Here is a 17191-nt window from a genome sequence, read left to right on the forward strand (position 1 = left end):
TCTTTTCCTTCTTTCCCCACGTTTTCCCTTCCTTTTTTTATTCCTTTCTTTCTCCCTGATAATTTCTTTTTTTGGAAAGGGGAGAAAAAACCTTGGAATAAGTTGTTCCTTTTTTTTAATAGCTGGATTTTCTGATGGGAAATTTTGTGAATGTTCTTGGTTGTCTACCCCTCTTTTTTTGTTTGTTCTGTTTCTCTTTTAGTCACAAGTAGTGACGACATGAAACCAGGGATGAGTGGAGGGCTCATCCTGACTTTGTCTTTTTTCCGTTTCTTTTTCTTTTGTTTTCTTTTCTGGCCTAAGGCTGGAGCACAGTCCAGATTTGAAGGAGCTGTGAAAGAGGGGATGGGAAGGTTGAGTGCCCTCTATGGGCAGGGGGAAAGAGTCATCCATTCAAGAATACTTGGTTTTCTTCGTAGTTTTTGGGTAGTCATAGTTGTTTATATTTATGATAGAGTAGTTTTTGTATATATAGTTCTTCGACTCAGTTTTTATTTACTTGTGCTCGGTGCTTTGTAAGCAGGGTTCTCCCTCCCAGGGGTTCAAGGGTCTCTGAAAGGGGATATGGCTAAGTGTCTTACTAAATGGTGCACCTGGAACATTAAGGGAAGTCATTTGCCTGTTAAAAGGGAAAAAGGTGCTTTCTAGCCTTAAGAGGGAAAGGGTTAATAACGCTTTGTTGCAGGAAACCCATTTTGATGGGGAACACCTGAAATTACAACAGGGGGGTTATGACCGGGTATTCTTTTCATCCTTTACTACTAAAAGTAGGGGAATGGCGGTACTTATCCAGAAAAATCTTCCGTTCACATTATTAGAGCAGGTGAAAGATGAGCAGGATGGTTTGTGAAACTTAAAAGCCCTGATACATGGGGAGGAGTATAGCATTTTAAATGTTTACTGTCCTCTGGCGCATCCCCTCAAATTTTTGATTAGTGCTTTCTCTAAGTTGAGTGCTTTTGGAACATAGCACATTATTATAGGGAGGGGATTTTAATTGTTTTTTGGATCCGACAGTAGTCAGGATGCCTTGTGCGTCCCCAACTATTTCTTCACAGGCCAAGCAGGTGACTGACTTATGTGGGGAAATGGGGCTGGTAGATATTTGGAGATGTTTTCACCCTACTGACAGAGACTTCACCTTCTTTTCAAACCCACATAAATGTTACACGAGAATAGACCTTTTTCTAGCTCCCTTGGCCCTCCTGGGTTAGATTATGGGTTGCAGAATTGGGAATATAAGCTATCTCTGATCACGCGGCGGTATATTTGGAGATTAAGGCCAAGAGTGAAGGGCTAGGTTTGCAGCACTGGTGTTTGGACCCTTTTCTCCTTAAGGATTCCAAATTTGTGGAATACGTTTTGAAGGAGTTTCAGGAATTCTTGACTATCAACTCAGGCACGGCTAGTAGTCTGTCCATGCTATGGGAGACTGCGAAGGCCTTTGCTAGGGGATTAGCTATTTCCTATTCGGCTGGCTGGAAACGACAGAAGGAGGAACAGCAGCGTCCACCTGAGACACGGGTGAAAGCCGCCGAGGTAGCACATTTTGTGCGGCCTTCAGTGACTAAGCTACAGCGGATCACGGCCCTCAGGGCTGCTCTGAATTCAATACTGACACAAAACACAAAGAAAGAACTTGCTTTTGCTAGACAAAGGCTGTTCGAATATGGGGATAGGCCAGGGAAATATTTAGCGTACCTGACTAGGAAAAAGCGTGCTCCCCAATCCATTACTGCAATCAGAGACAGTGCCAGGGCGCTTACATACAATGCTAAAAAGATTAATGATGCTTTTCGGAGCTTTTACTCGAATTGTATCAAAGTCTGAAGGATGCGAGGACAGGAGGGCTAAAATGGAGACCTTTTTTAAGAACCTGGACTTCCCAAGGGTAACCTTGGAACAGGTCTCTCTCCTTAATGCCCCCTTGACAATTCAGGAAATACAGGAGGCAACTTCAGAGTGGGAGAGCACCTGTCCCTGATGGTCTCCTGGGTGAGTTTTATAAGAAGTTTATAGGGATTCTGTCAGGGCCGATGTTGGAGATGTACAATCACTCCTATAGGCATGAATGCCTACCACCATCTTTGAGAGAAGCTAATATTTCTTTAATTCTTAAGAAGGGGAAGGTCTCAAGATTAGAAGAGTGAGAGGACATCTAATTACAATTAAAGGGGATTGACAAATGTAGACAAAGTGGATGTTCCCCTTCATGGGACAATACAGACCAAGAGTTTTAGGCTAAGGGGTGGCAGATTTAAAGTAGAGAAGAGAAGCTACTTTCTCTTAAAAGATCATGAGTCTACAGAAATCAGCACCCAAGTGTACTGGATACCAGGCCACTTAGTCAGAGTTACAGTTATACAGCATGGAAACAGACATTTCAGTCCAACTCGCCCATGCAGATCAGATATCCTGAACTGATCTAGTCCTATTTACTAACATTTGGCCCATATCCCTCCCAACCCTTCTTATTCATGTATCTATCCAAATGCCTTTTAAATTGTTGTAACTGTTACCTCCACCACATTCTCTGGCAGCTTTTTCCATATATGTACCACCTTCTGCATGAAACTGTTGTCCTTTACGTCCCTTTTAAATATTTCCTCTCTCACCTTAAACCTGTGCCTTCTAGTTTTGGACTCCCGCCATCCTGGGGAAAAGACTTAGCTACTCTCCCCAAATCATGCCCCTCACGATTTTGTAAACCTCTATGAAGATCACCCCTCAGCCTCCGGAGCTCCAGGGATAAAATCCCCAGTATGCTCAGCTTCTCCCTTTAGCTCAAACCCTCCAACCCTGGTAACATCCTCGTAAATCTTTTCTAAACCTGCCAAGTTTAACATCTTTCCTATAGAAGGGAAACCAGAATTGAGCGTAGTATTCTAAAAGTGACCTAACCAATGTGCTGAACAGCTACAGCATGATAACCCAACTCCCATACTCAATGCACTGACCAATGAAGGCTAGCGTTCTAAATGCTTTTTTCACCATCCATCAAACTGTAACTTTCAAGGAACTATGGACCTGCACCCCTAGGTCTCTCTGTTCGGCAACACTCCCCAGGGCGCTACCATTAACTGTATAAGTCCTTCCCACCTTAAATTTATTTAAATTAAACCCCATCTGCCACTCAGCCCATCTGATCAAGGTCCTGTAGTACAGAGGGAACTTTCTTCACTACACCTTCAATTTGTGTGTCATCTGTAAACTTACTCACCATACCTCCTATACTCACTTCCAAATCATTTATATAAAATGACAAAAAGCAATAGACTCAGCACTGATTGTTGTGACACACTACTGGTCACAGGCCTCCAATCTGAAGAACAACCACCACTCCACCACCACTCTGACTCCTAGCTTCAAGCCAATTATGTATCCAGTTGGCCAGCTCTTTCTGGATTCCACGTGATCTAACCTTGTTAACCAGTCTATCATGTTGAACCTTGTCGAACAATTTACTGAAGTCCATAAAGACAACGTCCACCGCTCTGTCTTCAATCTTCTCAGACACTTCTTCAAAATATAATAGTAGTTATGGGTTTGGAAGGTGCTGCCTCAGGATGGTTGGCAAATTCCTGCACTGCATCTTGTAGACAGTCACACTGCTGCTACTTGATGCCAATGGAGGAGGCTGTAGATATGATGCCAATCAAGCAGACTGCTTTATCCTGGATAAGGTCAATCTTCTGGAGTGCTGTTAGAGCTATACCCAACGAAGCAAGTGGGTAGCAATCCATCAAAACAGATTTGTACCTTGTAGATGACAGTCAGGCTATGGGAGTCAGGTGGGGAATTATTTGCTGCAGTATTCCTAGTCTCTGACTTAGAGCATAGACTTGTACTCATTTATATTTATACAGCTAGATAGTTGAATTTCTGATTAACGGTAACCCCCAGGATGTTGATAGTGGGGGATTCAGTGAAGGTAACATCATCGAATGCAAAGGATGGTGGTTAGATTGTCTTTTATGGGAAAGTGGTCATTATCTTGGATATTGTCCAGGTTTTGTTACATTTTGACATGGACTGCTTCAGTATCAGAGGAGTCAAAATGTGCAATGTTCAGCAATAATCATTAATGAACATTCCCACTTCTGACCTTATGATGGAGGATTTGACATTGATAAAGCAGCTGAAGGTAGTTGTGTCTTGCACACTATCCTCTCAAACTCCTGCATAAATCTCCTTGAGCTCACATGACTTATCTCCAACAACTGCTCACATGACTTATCTTCCTTTGTGCCAGGATGCATCTTGAACCATTAGAATTTTCTCTGGATTTCCATTAATTCCAGTTTTGCCAGAGCTTTTTGATATCATATTCAGTGAAATGTAACCTTGATGTCAAGGGCTGTCACTCTCACCTCACCTTCTAGAAGTCAGCTCTTTTATCCATGTTTCAACTAAGGCTGTATGAGGTATAATGTAATGTAAACCCTTTAAAATTATAAAACCTTCATTCACCATGGACCACACTTTTGCTGTTAGACACCTGAAGTTAAATCCTTTTAGACCATACCTATATTTTTTTGTTTGTCAAGTGTTTTATTTCAACCACACACCATAAAATCCAGCTACCTCCTGGATGACTGTACTTTATATATTTAAATCCTTTATTTTGAAACATAGCCCAACAGACTGGTTGGTAGCACGTTGGCTCAGTGGTTAACACTGCTGCCTTACATCACTGGGGACCCAAGTTCGATTCCAGCTGTGGACAACTGTGTGTGGAGTTTGTACATTCTCCCGTATTGGCACAGGTTTCCTCCGGTGCTCCAGTTTCATGCCACAGCCCAAAGATGCACACATTAGGTGGATTGGCCAGGCTAAATTCACGATTACAGGGATAGGATACGGTCTGGGTGAGATGTTCTTCAGAGGTTGGTGCTGACACTCTGGGCAAAATGGCCTATTTCTGCACCATCAGGATCTTATGATTCTATAGCATACCTCTGAGCAGAAGTTGAATCCATATCCCTAGCTCAGAGGTAGGGCCGCAAGTACTGTACCACAAGAATCTTGAACAATTTACAAGCATAACCTATCAGGGGCCCTCTGGGCCATTTAGATATTTTCTAAGCAACCTGTGTGACCATAACATATATCCAGACAGGTAGGACTTGAACCCAGGCCTTCTGGCTTAGAGACAAATACCACTGTGCCACAAGAGCCCTTCAAGAATGCCTACAATTAACTAACTAGCTCACAACATGTGTTTGTTTGGTTACCTTTAAACCCTAGGTATTTAGCATTCTATTAACAGAATTAGAAACTAACAACCACCATCACCTACAAGGAAGGAGAACAGCAGATGTATGGGAATGTCACTGCCCGTCCAAGCCACTCACCATCCTGACTTGGAAATATATCACTGTTCCTTCACTGTATCGGAGTCAAAACCCTGAAACTCCATCCTAACAGCAATGTGGGTCTACGCAACTTGGACTGCAATGGGTTCAACGCAGCTCACCAACATCTTCTCCAAGACAATTAGGGATGGGCAGTAAATGTTTAGCTAGTGATGCCAAATCCCACGAAATAAACACTGGATCCCCACTGAATTTCATAGTGATTGAATATGCAGATCATGTATTAATGGCAGTATACTGCACTAGAGCACTGCAATATTATAGTGACTCAGTCTTTAAAGTACAGGTCATTCTCCTAGAACGCACATTGCATCAATGCAATTTGGCCATAACGTGACCGGTGAACTGGGGAACGAATTTTAATAAAATGCAAACTCCCGTTAGCTATTACGCAATTCCATCCCTGGTTACATTAAGTCCACGTTAGGTGGTTACTTCAGGTCAGGATCTTTTTGTTGATGTTTGAGGATGTTTGTAGAAAGTATTGCCAAGTAAAGATTTGGATTTCAGATTCTCCTCTTTTTGAGTAATGCACCAAGCCATCCTCCCAATGTTGGTGAGCTTTCTGAAAACATCTAAGTGCTATTTCTACCTCCAAACACAACCTCTCATTCAAACCATGGACCTGGCTGTAATAGCAACTTTTAATGCTTATTATTTAAGGCGCACATTCAGGAAGCTGATTGCAGCTACTGAGAAGGATAATGAGGACAGTGTACTTGAATTTTAGAAGAGTTTTAACATCAAGAATGCTATTGACATCATTGTGGAGGCCTGGGGTGATGTCAATAAAGACCACTTGCATGCAGTTTGGCAGAAGTTTCTCCCAGATTTTCTTCAAGATTTTAAAGGTGTTGAACCAGAGGAGCTTCCAGCTCTTCTTGCAAAACAAGTTGGGTTTGAAGTGGAGACAGATCTATTTGTTGCTTACGATAAAGATAATGTCCAGGATGCAACGCCATGAGAACTTTCCACTTCTCTTTTGTCTTCATTCCAGTGTGAAGGCGAGAAGCAGTTGCAGCTCTTAGAAGACAATGACTACAATGCAAAACAATGCAGTTTGTGGCATAAAGCCTTATCTGGCATCCTATGAACAGCTTCTTCACGAAAGAAGAAAGGTGGCAAAGCAGCAAAAACTAGATGCCTTCTTTAAGCAAACCCCCAAGAAAAAACAGTCTGAGGACAAGAACCATAGCCATCTACTTCTGAATTAAATATTTTATCTTGTGACCCTGCACACAGAACAGCACCTGAAAGTAATGATGCTGATGATGACCCTCAGCTTGATCTTAATTCAGCAAGCTCAAACCCCTTAGAGTGTTAAATTTATTGTATTATTTCATTAAAAATACAATTTTAACATTTACTTAGACCACGCTATAGTTTCTGTTGGACTAACTACTATTTTTGTTTTGGTTTATACTGATATTTTTGGTGGTTTGCCCCTAACCCTAGTTTTCCCATAGATCCGGTTATTTCAATTGCGCAATTTTCTATAACACCAAGTTACACAAGAATGCAACTATTGTTATAGCAGAACAGACTATATGAATACTTTGTTGTCTGGAATACACTCAGACTAAATTATGTTTATTAACCTCCATCTCCATGACAGTCAACAGGATATGACTGATGAGTGTACCTTTACTATCAACTAATCCTGGACAAGATCTTGCCTCATCCTTATTCTGAGCAATCCCTTGTTCATTAATGGGTAAGCAATACCACAACTGATCAGGAAGTGTACAAAAAAAGCATTAATAACGTAGGTTTGCACATCAGAAGCATCAGTTTGATTCCAAGCAATCTTTACATTATAACACCAGCAAATTACCTTAACGTCTGCTCTTGTCTTGTCAGTTACTTCCATGAGAAATTCACACCGTCTTCCATTTGGTGGATTCAAAAGGTGGCGAAGAATGTTAAGGTCAACTGTTGCTCCCAGATTATCGATGTTAGATACAAAAACATATTCTTTGCCCTCTTGCAAAAAGGTCTGCAACAATCCAGAGTTGTAAAAACTCGCATAGATATCTCCATGACCTGGTGGATACCAGGCCTCAGCATTGTCCCCAGACAGAGATAATCCCTTGGCTATTGGAAGCAATGACTCTTTATCAATCCGTGGATACCTGAGGAGCAAATCAGAAAAGAAGGCCTTGAACTGAAAGGAAGGAAAAAGAGAAGAGAGCCAGACAAATCTCCCAGAATTTGCAATACTTAAGTTATACGAAATTCATTATTGTACCAGCTATAATTGGGCAAAAATTGAACTATATATGCACTGGTTGACAAAACCATAGATGGAGAGACAGAAATGTAGCTAGAAAGAGAAATTGTGAGTTAAAGATAGAGGACAAGCATACACCCTGCCTCCTCTCAAAACCTTCCACAACCAAGAGTTGTTTTTAGAAAAGAGACTAATCTGTCTTCGATATAGGCTTGGAGAGTCTCTTTCAAACTGCCCCGTTCCCAGTCTGTGGCAAAACAGAAACTAATGGCCCAAAAACTTGCAAGGCAACCTTCCATGATCACACTACAGCCATGAGGAAAAGGAAGGAGGAAAAATATAACTTTCTTACAGTCACAGAGCATCATGTGACTTTATCAAGGGCCATATTGCTACCAAGGCAGGGGACAAAACCAGATTTGGAAGGATTTAACCAAGGGGTTCCAGAGAGAGATAAATTTGAGGCGCAACAACACAGCCAAGCACATTGGAAAGGAAAGGGGGATGGGATGGAAGTTTACAAGGATAGATGGGTTTTCAGAGGAGGAGCAATTATGAGCAATGTCAACTAAGATGGGAGTGGGGTAAAATTCAAGGCTAATAGGTTCAGCAAGGATAGGGTCAAGGGAGCAGATAATGAGTCACATGTACAAGAGAGCACAAAAGGCAATAGTAGAGAAAGAGAAAGATAAAAATTATGGACTAGGGCAGGAGGAAGCCTTAGAGGCAGCTACTGGCTACGAGAATGAAGGAAGCTGTCAGATTGGATGGTCTCAATATAAAGGCATGCACAAACTGTGTAAGATTAGCTCCTTGCAATGTTTTTCTCACTGTTGTGTTGAGTCAGAATGGTACAGACACTGTATTTATACTGCCCCCATTGTAGACTGATCTAAAGGCGGAAAATTGATTAGATGAACCGAAGTCTGTTCTTATTTTGGAGGTGACAGCAAATGTTGATGCCAAGACTTACCTGCTTTGATTAAAAGTATGGATTTTCACACGGGACTGCCGATACTTCTGTAATATCTTCTTTGTATCCTCATCGGTGTTGAATGAATTCATCAAGACCAGGGGGACATCAGCACCATATGTCCTGTTCAAATGCTAGCAAATCAAGTTTGATTTACATTTGTTAGGAAGTTCACATTCAAATGTTAATCACTATTTGTGATAATATTTTATTGATATTAACACTTCCTAAATGTAAGCTAACCTTTCATAATTAGAATTTGAACCACAGTAACCCAATTACCATAGTGGTTGCTTATTTTATAAAGTTTTATTTTTCCTTTTGTTCGAGCATTTTTATAAAAAGATCCAAACAAAATAGTATTCCAACTATGGTCTCAAAGACGACGAGAGAAAGGAGGAGATTTTAGCAAAGAAAAAGTGTGATCTCAGCAGTGGGGAGGCAGAGAAGTTTCAAGAAGGTAACCCCCAGCACAGCATGGAGTCTGGGGAGGGGATGATGCACAAAAGGCTAGAGGTGGAAAAAAAGCAGATTGACTCAACTCCATAAGAACTAGGAGCAGGAGCAGGTCACCTGGACCTTTGAGCCCACTCCGCCATTCAATAAGATCATGGCTGATCTATTCGTGGCCTCAACTCCACTTCCCCGCCCTCTCACCATAACTCTTCATTCCTTTACTGTTCAAAAAAACCTGTTTTATAAATATTTGAGGAAGTCTCAACCAATTCACTGGGCAGGAAATTCCATAGATTCACAACCCTCTGGGTGAAGAAGTTCCTTCTGGATTCAGTCCTAAATCTGCTCCCTCTAATCCTGAGGCTACGCCCTCTTGTCCTAGTTTTGCCCAATGGGAATATCCTCTCTACTTCTATCTTATCTATTCCCTTCATAACTTGAAATGTTTCTATAAGGTTCCCCCCCTCCCCGCACCTTCCCATTTTTCTAAATTCCAATGAATGTAATCCCAGTCTACTCAGTCTCTCCTCATAGACCAACCCCCTCAACTCCAGAATCAACCTAGTGAACCTCTTCTGCATCCCTTCCAGTGTCAGTACATCCTTTCTCAAGTAAGGAGACCAAAACTGCACACAGTACTCCAGGTGTGGCTTCACCAGCAATCCTATACAGCTGCAACATAACTTCTCTGCTTTTAGTTAAAAATCACACAACACCAGGTTATAGTCCAACAGGCTTAATTGGAAGCACACTAGCTTTCGGAGCGACGCTCCTTCATCAGGTGATTCTCTGCTTTTAAACTCAATCCCTTTAGAAACTCCCATCACAACTACTACCGATCCTTGACAATAATTTATGGACATGTCAGCTGACTGAAGAACCATCACTGTTTAGAACCTTATTTATCTTACCTTTTGGAATAGAGGTAGCAGTCAGAAGTTGCTGATCATATTTCAGCAGTACTCCTATGGTGACTTCAATCTCACAGATGACCTCAAACACTGAAGTTGTTCAGGGATCTAGCCAAGGAGCCACACAGCTTCACCTGACATCTGCACATGCAACACCAACATCAACTGTAATGTCCCACCACAGCTATTAGTTATCTGTCCTCGGATGCTGCCTGAATTGCTGTGCTCTTCCAGCACCACTGATCCAGATATTAGTTATCTTTGTCTAGTCCAGGTTTTGATTCTAAAAGCTTTTATCTATTATGTAAATGGACGAGTACGATACGATAGCGCAGTGAATTAATGCATCCTATCAGAAACTAATAGCAAGAGTATCTGTAATACTGTGTTTGTTCTGGCTGGCTCTGGCCCAATTCCATTAAAGAGAGGAAATTTGTCCTTACCTCAATCTGCAGAACGGTGAGGTCCAGAAAGGTATTTTCATTGCGTACACTTATTAGACTTTTGGGGCCTTTGCAGCCCATGCTAGTGCCAAGACCTCCATTCAACTTGACCACCACTAGTTTGCTTAATAATGGAGTCACATCACCCAGCACCCCTTGAGCTTTTATTTTATCATAGGACTGAATCTGGAAGCAGACAACACACGTCAAACACAATTAAGCTGTATTCAAGATAACAAAGTGTAAAAATCTGCTCAAAGTTCAAAATGACAACTGATGAATAGATTGTTTGATTGCACTCTTTTGTTTTAAAAAGTCTGCATTTTGTCACTTTTTTTTAAAAGTTAGAGTAGTGTTCTTTCTAAATTTCATTGAATAAAGTCTCCCATATTCCTTTAATGTGACAATTATAAGTGGGTAGCACTTTTATATCCGTGTCAGAATGTTAAGATTCAAATCCTGCTCCAAAGACTTGAGCATGAAAACCATGGCGTACTCCCAGTACATTGCTGAGGCAGCATTGCCTCAGATTGTCATCTTTCGGATGCAACATTAAACTGAGGTCCTTTCTACCTTCTCAGATAGACTTAAAGGGTTACACAGCTATTCAAGAGGAACAAGAGCATTCTTCCTAGTGTTCCAATTTATGTTTATCATTTTAACATCACTGACAGATTAGCGGGGTTGTGAGTATAACAGTGCTTGTTAAAATCATACTTTATTGGATGCACAGCATTTTTGGACATCCTGAGGTTGTAAAATAGAAATGAAGACAACAATAAGACTTAGATTTATATAGCACCTATCACAAATTTGAGCTATGTCAAACTGCTTCACAGCCAATCATGTACTTTTTGTAACCGCTCTAAATGAAGGCATTATGGCAGGAATTTGCAGACAATTAAAATTCCATAAACAGCAACATGATAATGACTAAGTTATCTACAGGGGAACCTCAGTTATCCGAACGAAATGGGTGGGCACTATTTCATTCGGATAATTGCTTATTCAGTTAATCAATTCAATGCCTTTCCTCTGGGGCTCGGGAGTTTTCTATTAAGTCTGCTCCCTGTTGAGGAGACTACAGCGCACCATGCATGCACGTGAGGCCCCACCCCCAAACCCCATCCAACACCACCCCAAATGCTCCTGCCCACCTCCACACCCCATCCAACACACTCACACCCCCCCTACCCCTCAACCCTGTCCAAAACCGCCATGCACATCAGCACAAGAAGTAACCTCATGGCCAGGGGTGTTCCCACTTAACCATTACCATCAAGCCAGGGGATCAATCTTGTTTCAACAGAAAGTGCAAGAGGGCATACCAGAAGCACCATGAAGCATATCTGAAAATGAGATATCAACCTGATAGAGTCACCAAACAGGATTACTTGCATGCCAAACAGTGTAAGCAGCAAATGATCTTCCAACCAAAGGATCAGATCAAAATTGTGCAGTCTTGCCACTTCCAGGAATGAACGATGGCAGATAATTAAATACTCGCTGGAGGAGTCAAGATTAGTGTCATGCTGGAAAAGCACAGCAGGTCAGGCAGCAGAGGAGCAGAAAAATCGACATTTCGGGCAAAGGCCCTTCATCACCACTTTCACCCAACTCATTGGAGGAGGCAGGTCCACAAATATCCCCATCCTTAATGATGGAAGAGACCAACACATCAGTGCAAAAAATAAGGCCGAAGCATTAGCAGCAATATTCAGGCAGAGGTGCTGAATGGATGATCTATCTCAGCCTAATCCAGTTGTCCCCGGCATCACAGATACCACTCTTCAGCTAATTTGACTCAATCCACATGATATCCAGTAATGGTTGCAGGCACTGGATATTGCAAATGCTAAGATCCCTCAACATTCTGGCAATAACACTGAAGACCTATGCTCCCAATCATTAGTAAAGTCATGGATGGCAACATCAGCAATGCTCTCATCAGCACCTGCTCAGCAATAGCTTGCTCAGTGACACCCAGTTTGGGTTCCGCCAGGGCCACTCAGCTCCTGACCTAATTGAACAATAGCAGTGAATTCCAAAGTGAGTTGAGTTACACCCCTAATATCAAGGCCACATTCAACTGAATGCGGCATCAAAGAGTCCTAGCAAAATTGGCATTAATGGATACCATTGGGCAAACTCTCTGCTGGTTGGAGTCATACCTGACACAGAGGAAGATGATTGCGGATGTCAGAGGTCAGTTATCTCGGCTCCAAGACATTTTTGCACAAGTTGCTGAGGCAAGTTCTAGGCCCAACCATCTTCAACTGCTTCATCAATAACCTTTCCTCCATCACAAGGTCAGAAGTGGGGCTGTTTGGAGGTGATTGCATAATGTTCAGCACAGCTTGCGATTCCTCAGTCCATGTTCAAACACAAGATCTGGACAATATCCAGACTCAGGCTTACAGGTAACATTTATAACATAATTGTTAACTATCCACCATCTCCAAGGCACAAGTTGAGAGTGTTACTGAATACTCCCCACTTGTCTGATGGATGCAGCTCCAACAACATTCAAGAAACTTTACACCGGCCAGGGTAAAGCATCCCTTTTGATTAACACTGCATTCAAAATCATCCACTTCCTCCATCACTGATGCTCAATAGCAGCAATGTATACCATCCACAAGATGCATTGCAGGAATTTTCCAACGATCCTTAGATAGCACCTTCCAAACCCATTACCACATCTATCTAGAAGGACAAAGGCAGCAGATAAATGGGAACATCACCCTCCAAGCCACTCACTATCCTGACATTTTCCTTCAAAATCCTGGAATTCCTTCATTAAAGGGAATTATGGGTTAATTTACTGCACAGACTTCAGCAGTTTAAGGAAGCAGGTCACCATCACCTTATCAAGGGCAATTAACAATGGATAATAAATTCTGGCCAGCCAGCAATGAATACATTTGAGTGAATAAAAATGAAAGGATCAGGCACTGGAAGAACGCCACTCCTCTACACTGAAATAGTACCTTGAATCCCTTTAATTTCACCCAGGACAAGACAGAGCCTTGATTTAACACCTCATCTGGAAGACAGTAGCTCTGACTGAGGAGCACACCCCCCGTACTGCGTCTGCAGCAATTTACATGCAAGTGCTCAAGTCTTTAAAGTAGGACTTGAATCCACAACCTTCTGACTCAGAGGAAGGTATGCTTATGAATGTTTCCTCTTCATTTCTGATTGTTAGGCATGACAAACAGTTGTATTATAACAATGTATTTGAGATTGCACATTCATCTTGCACAGTTATCTTTTTATTGGGAGTCTTGTGTGGGAGAGGCTGAATGGCCTACCCTGCTCCATTCAAATTATAACAATGCATTTGAGATTGCACTGCCATGAAGCTGCTGCCACTTAATAAGAATGTCGTTTGCACTGGCTGCTTGGTCAGTGTGCTGCACTCCCACTGCCATGAACCCAAGAAAGAGTGACGATTCTCTCTGAGTCACTAGTGATGCCAGGCAACAGCTTTAGTCTTCCCGCTGGTTAATCTGAACGAAAATTTATTGACCTGAAGTAACAAATTACTGGAGATATAGCTGCTGCTCAAATAGTTTCTGGATACCCAGGTTTTGCAAAACAGTCTCTTTCCAATTTGTGTTTAAAGAAAAGGCTTGCGAATGTGACTTTTTTTCCTGCCACTAGGTATTTCCATTTATATCTCGAGGCAACAGGAATGTGCTTTTGGTGTAAAGCGACCACAACCACAAACTTCACCTGGACAGACTCATGCAACTGTGTGCCTCAACACATTTGATTAGGGATAGTCAACACTGTTTTGTGAAGGATAGGTCGTGCCTCACAAACCTTATTCAGTTATTTGAGAAGGTGACCAAACAGGTAGGTGAGGGTAAAGGGGTTGATGTGGTGTATATTGATTTCAGTAAGGCGTTTGATAAGGTTCCCCACAGTAGGCTATTGCACAAAGTACTGTGGAATGGGATTTAGCAATTTGGATCAGAAATTGGCTAGTTCAAAGAAGACAGAGGGTGATGGTTGATGGGAAATGTTCATCCTGGAGTTCAGTTACTTGTGGTGTACCTCAAGGATCTGTTTTGGAGCCACTGCTGTTTGTCATTTTTTACAAATGACCTGGATGAGGTCGTAGAAGGATGGGTTAGTAAATTTGCAGATGATACGAAGTTCGGTGGACGTGTGGATAGTGACGAAGGATGTTGCAGGTTACAGAGGGACATAGATAAGCTGCAGAACTGGGCTGAGAGGTAGCAAATGGAGTTTAATGTGGAAAAGTGTGAGGTGATTCGCTTTAGAAGCAACAGGAATAAAATATACTGGACTAATGGTAAGATTCTTGTTAGTGCAGATGAGCAGTGAGATCTCTGTGTCCATGTGCATAGATCCCTGAAAGTTGCCACCCAGGTTGATAAGGTTGTTAAGAAGGTGTATAGTGTGTTGGCTTTCATTGGTAGAGGGATTGGAGTTTTGGAGCCATGAGGTCACGTTGCAGCTGTACAAAACTCTGGCGTGGCCACAACTGGCGGGTATTGCCTGCACTTCTGGTCACCGCATTATAGGAAGGATGAAGAAGCGTTGGAAAGTGTTCAGAGGAGATTTACTAGGATGTTGCCTGGTGTGGAGAGAAGGTCTGATGAGGAAAGGCTGAGGAGCTTGAGGCTGTTTTCATTAGAGAGCAGGTTGAGAGGTGACTTAACTGAGACATAGAAGATATCAGAGGGTTAGATAGGGTGGACAGCGAGAGCCTTTTTCCTCAAATGGTGATGGCAAGCATATGGGGACATAATTTTAAATTGAGGGGTAATATAGCACAGAAGACAGAAGTAGGTTCTTTACTCAGTAATAGAGGCCTGCAACAGTAGTAGACTCACCAACTTTAAGGGCATTTAAATGGTCTTTGGATAAACACATGGACGAAAATGGTATAGCGTAGGTTAGATGGGCGTCAGATTGGTTCCACAGGTCAGCTCAAAATTGAGGGCCAAAGGGCCTGTACTGTGCTGTAATGTTCAATGTTCTATTTATTAGCAAGTGTTGTGAATTTGCATGGTACCATTTACTCTAGTGCAAATTTGATTGTTATATAACTTGTACATAATTAAATCTAAGCAAACTAGACTAAGTGCACAGAAAAATGTTGTCCTGACAGCTTTCATTTTGCACACAAAACTTATACAAGCTACTTTTCATAACTATATTTAAATTGTTCAGGAATTTTCCTTCTATTTCCTGACCAGTCAGCCAGAATTAAACTAGAGGACAGTCTTCAGCTCCTAAAATAAATCCTAACCTGTTCACTGGTGTGCTCACGGAATACATGTTCCTTTGTTAATGAACCAATACCATAACCCTCAACGTAGAAAATTCGGCAGTTGGACAAAATTAACTTGTGTGCTCCTGCAACATTAAAAACTTTAAATTGAGAAAATACTAAAAAAAAATAGATAATTTGTTCATCAAATTGCACTAGATAGTTGTTGTGCAGAAGTGTTATGAGAGTGCATTTAGAAATGCAAAAATATTGTTCACATTGAATGTTTTCATACAAAATCCAATATTTGGCAACAAACTTATCATAATTAATTTTAAATCAATTAACTATTTCAATACCATGATTATATATTTAAGGCATTGATAGTTGAATATAAAATAATGAAACTCTAATAAAAGCTATCCAGAAACAAAAAGGTGGGATATTTCAACAAACCAAAAACAGCATTTAGTTCCAGTCTTATTTGGTAAAATACTAATGGCTGCAAACTCATTTTTGTAATAGTGAACACTTCTCTCGAGATATTTCAATTGTTTTAAAGCAATATAATTTAGTCATGATTGACAGTCTGTTTCAACAGTAACTGTGCAGTAAATGTGGCAACCATTCATTTAAACAAATTAAGGATATATATTTAGAGTGCACTGTTACTCCTGGTAATAATCTGGCTGCTAATGAATAAATAAACTATGGGATTTGTTCAAGGAGCCAAAGACCATGCTAAACAAAAATGTCATTTTATATTTCCAACTGAAATTTTTTTTTTTACATTCCAGAAAAGTTGAATTAATGAATAAACAAAAATATTTTTCTGTCAGTTGAAGAATAATATTTTTTTAAAACAGGGCCGACAGAAATGTAATACCTCTATTCCATGTACGTTGGGCCTTCTAAACATGAACATAGCTGCACTGTACTGATTTCTCAGCCAGATAGAAGAGCGAAACCGATTCCAGTTTCCAGCATCCAAACAGTTACTCAAAGCAATTTATAGCCAAAGCACTGTAAGCCAAGCTGGAGCAGAGCCGGCTAACTTCCAAAATGTGATACCAGCTACCTAATAGTGAATTCATTGCCTCACCCCACTTACACAACATATTCTATTATTCATTATTTTCATCTGGGCCAATCATTTTAAAATAATATTAGAACAACCACTGTATTGAAATAGTTAGTTAATTCTTCAAGATTACTGGGCAGGAAATTCTTCCATTACTTGCATTTAGAAGTTAAGGAAATTACTCCCCATCTGTTATGATCAGTTTGCTCTTTAATTCGATCTATTAAAACTTTCATACCTTTTGAAAGTTTTAAAATGTTGTCGGTAATGTGCATTCCCTGACATAATTTTCATCCAGACAAGATACCAGAGGGTAACCAGTCCGTATGGAATCAGTGAATAATATCCTAGAAAGATATCTACAGCTTCTGGAGAAATGAAAGGACACGACATAACAGCCTCATTAGTCAATATGCAAAGTGATCTCAATCGCTCCCACATTTCAGTCGCCAAGAGCAAGTACGTCTGAATAGT

General features: G+C 41.1%; 1 protein-coding gene across 1 annotated transcript in view; it reads right to left on the reverse strand.

Moving 5' to 3' along the window:
- The window catches only part of ugp2b (UDP-glucose pyrophosphorylase 2b), a 58350-nt gene that overhangs the window by 11068 nt on the left and 30091 nt on the right, over positions 1-17191 (reverse strand). Inside the window, exons 4-6 of the mRNA XM_043696714.2 lie at positions 10389-10574; positions 8579-8712; positions 7210-7507 (exon numbers count right to left, since the gene is read on the reverse strand). Coding sequence (XP_043552649.1) covers positions 7210-7507; positions 8579-8712; positions 10389-10574 — 618 coding nt within the window. The remainder of the gene's footprint in view (positions 1-7209; positions 7508-8578; positions 8713-10388; positions 10575-17191) is intronic.

This window comes from Chiloscyllium plagiosum, unplaced genomic scaffold (assembly GCF_037043375.1).
Source record: "Chiloscyllium plagiosum isolate Xiang-an unplaced genomic scaffold, Cpla_swu_hap1 HiC_scaffold_10, whole genome shotgun sequence".
NCBI classification, from domain to species: Eukaryota; Metazoa; Chordata; class Chondrichthyes; order Orectolobiformes; family Hemiscylliidae; genus Chiloscyllium; species Chiloscyllium plagiosum.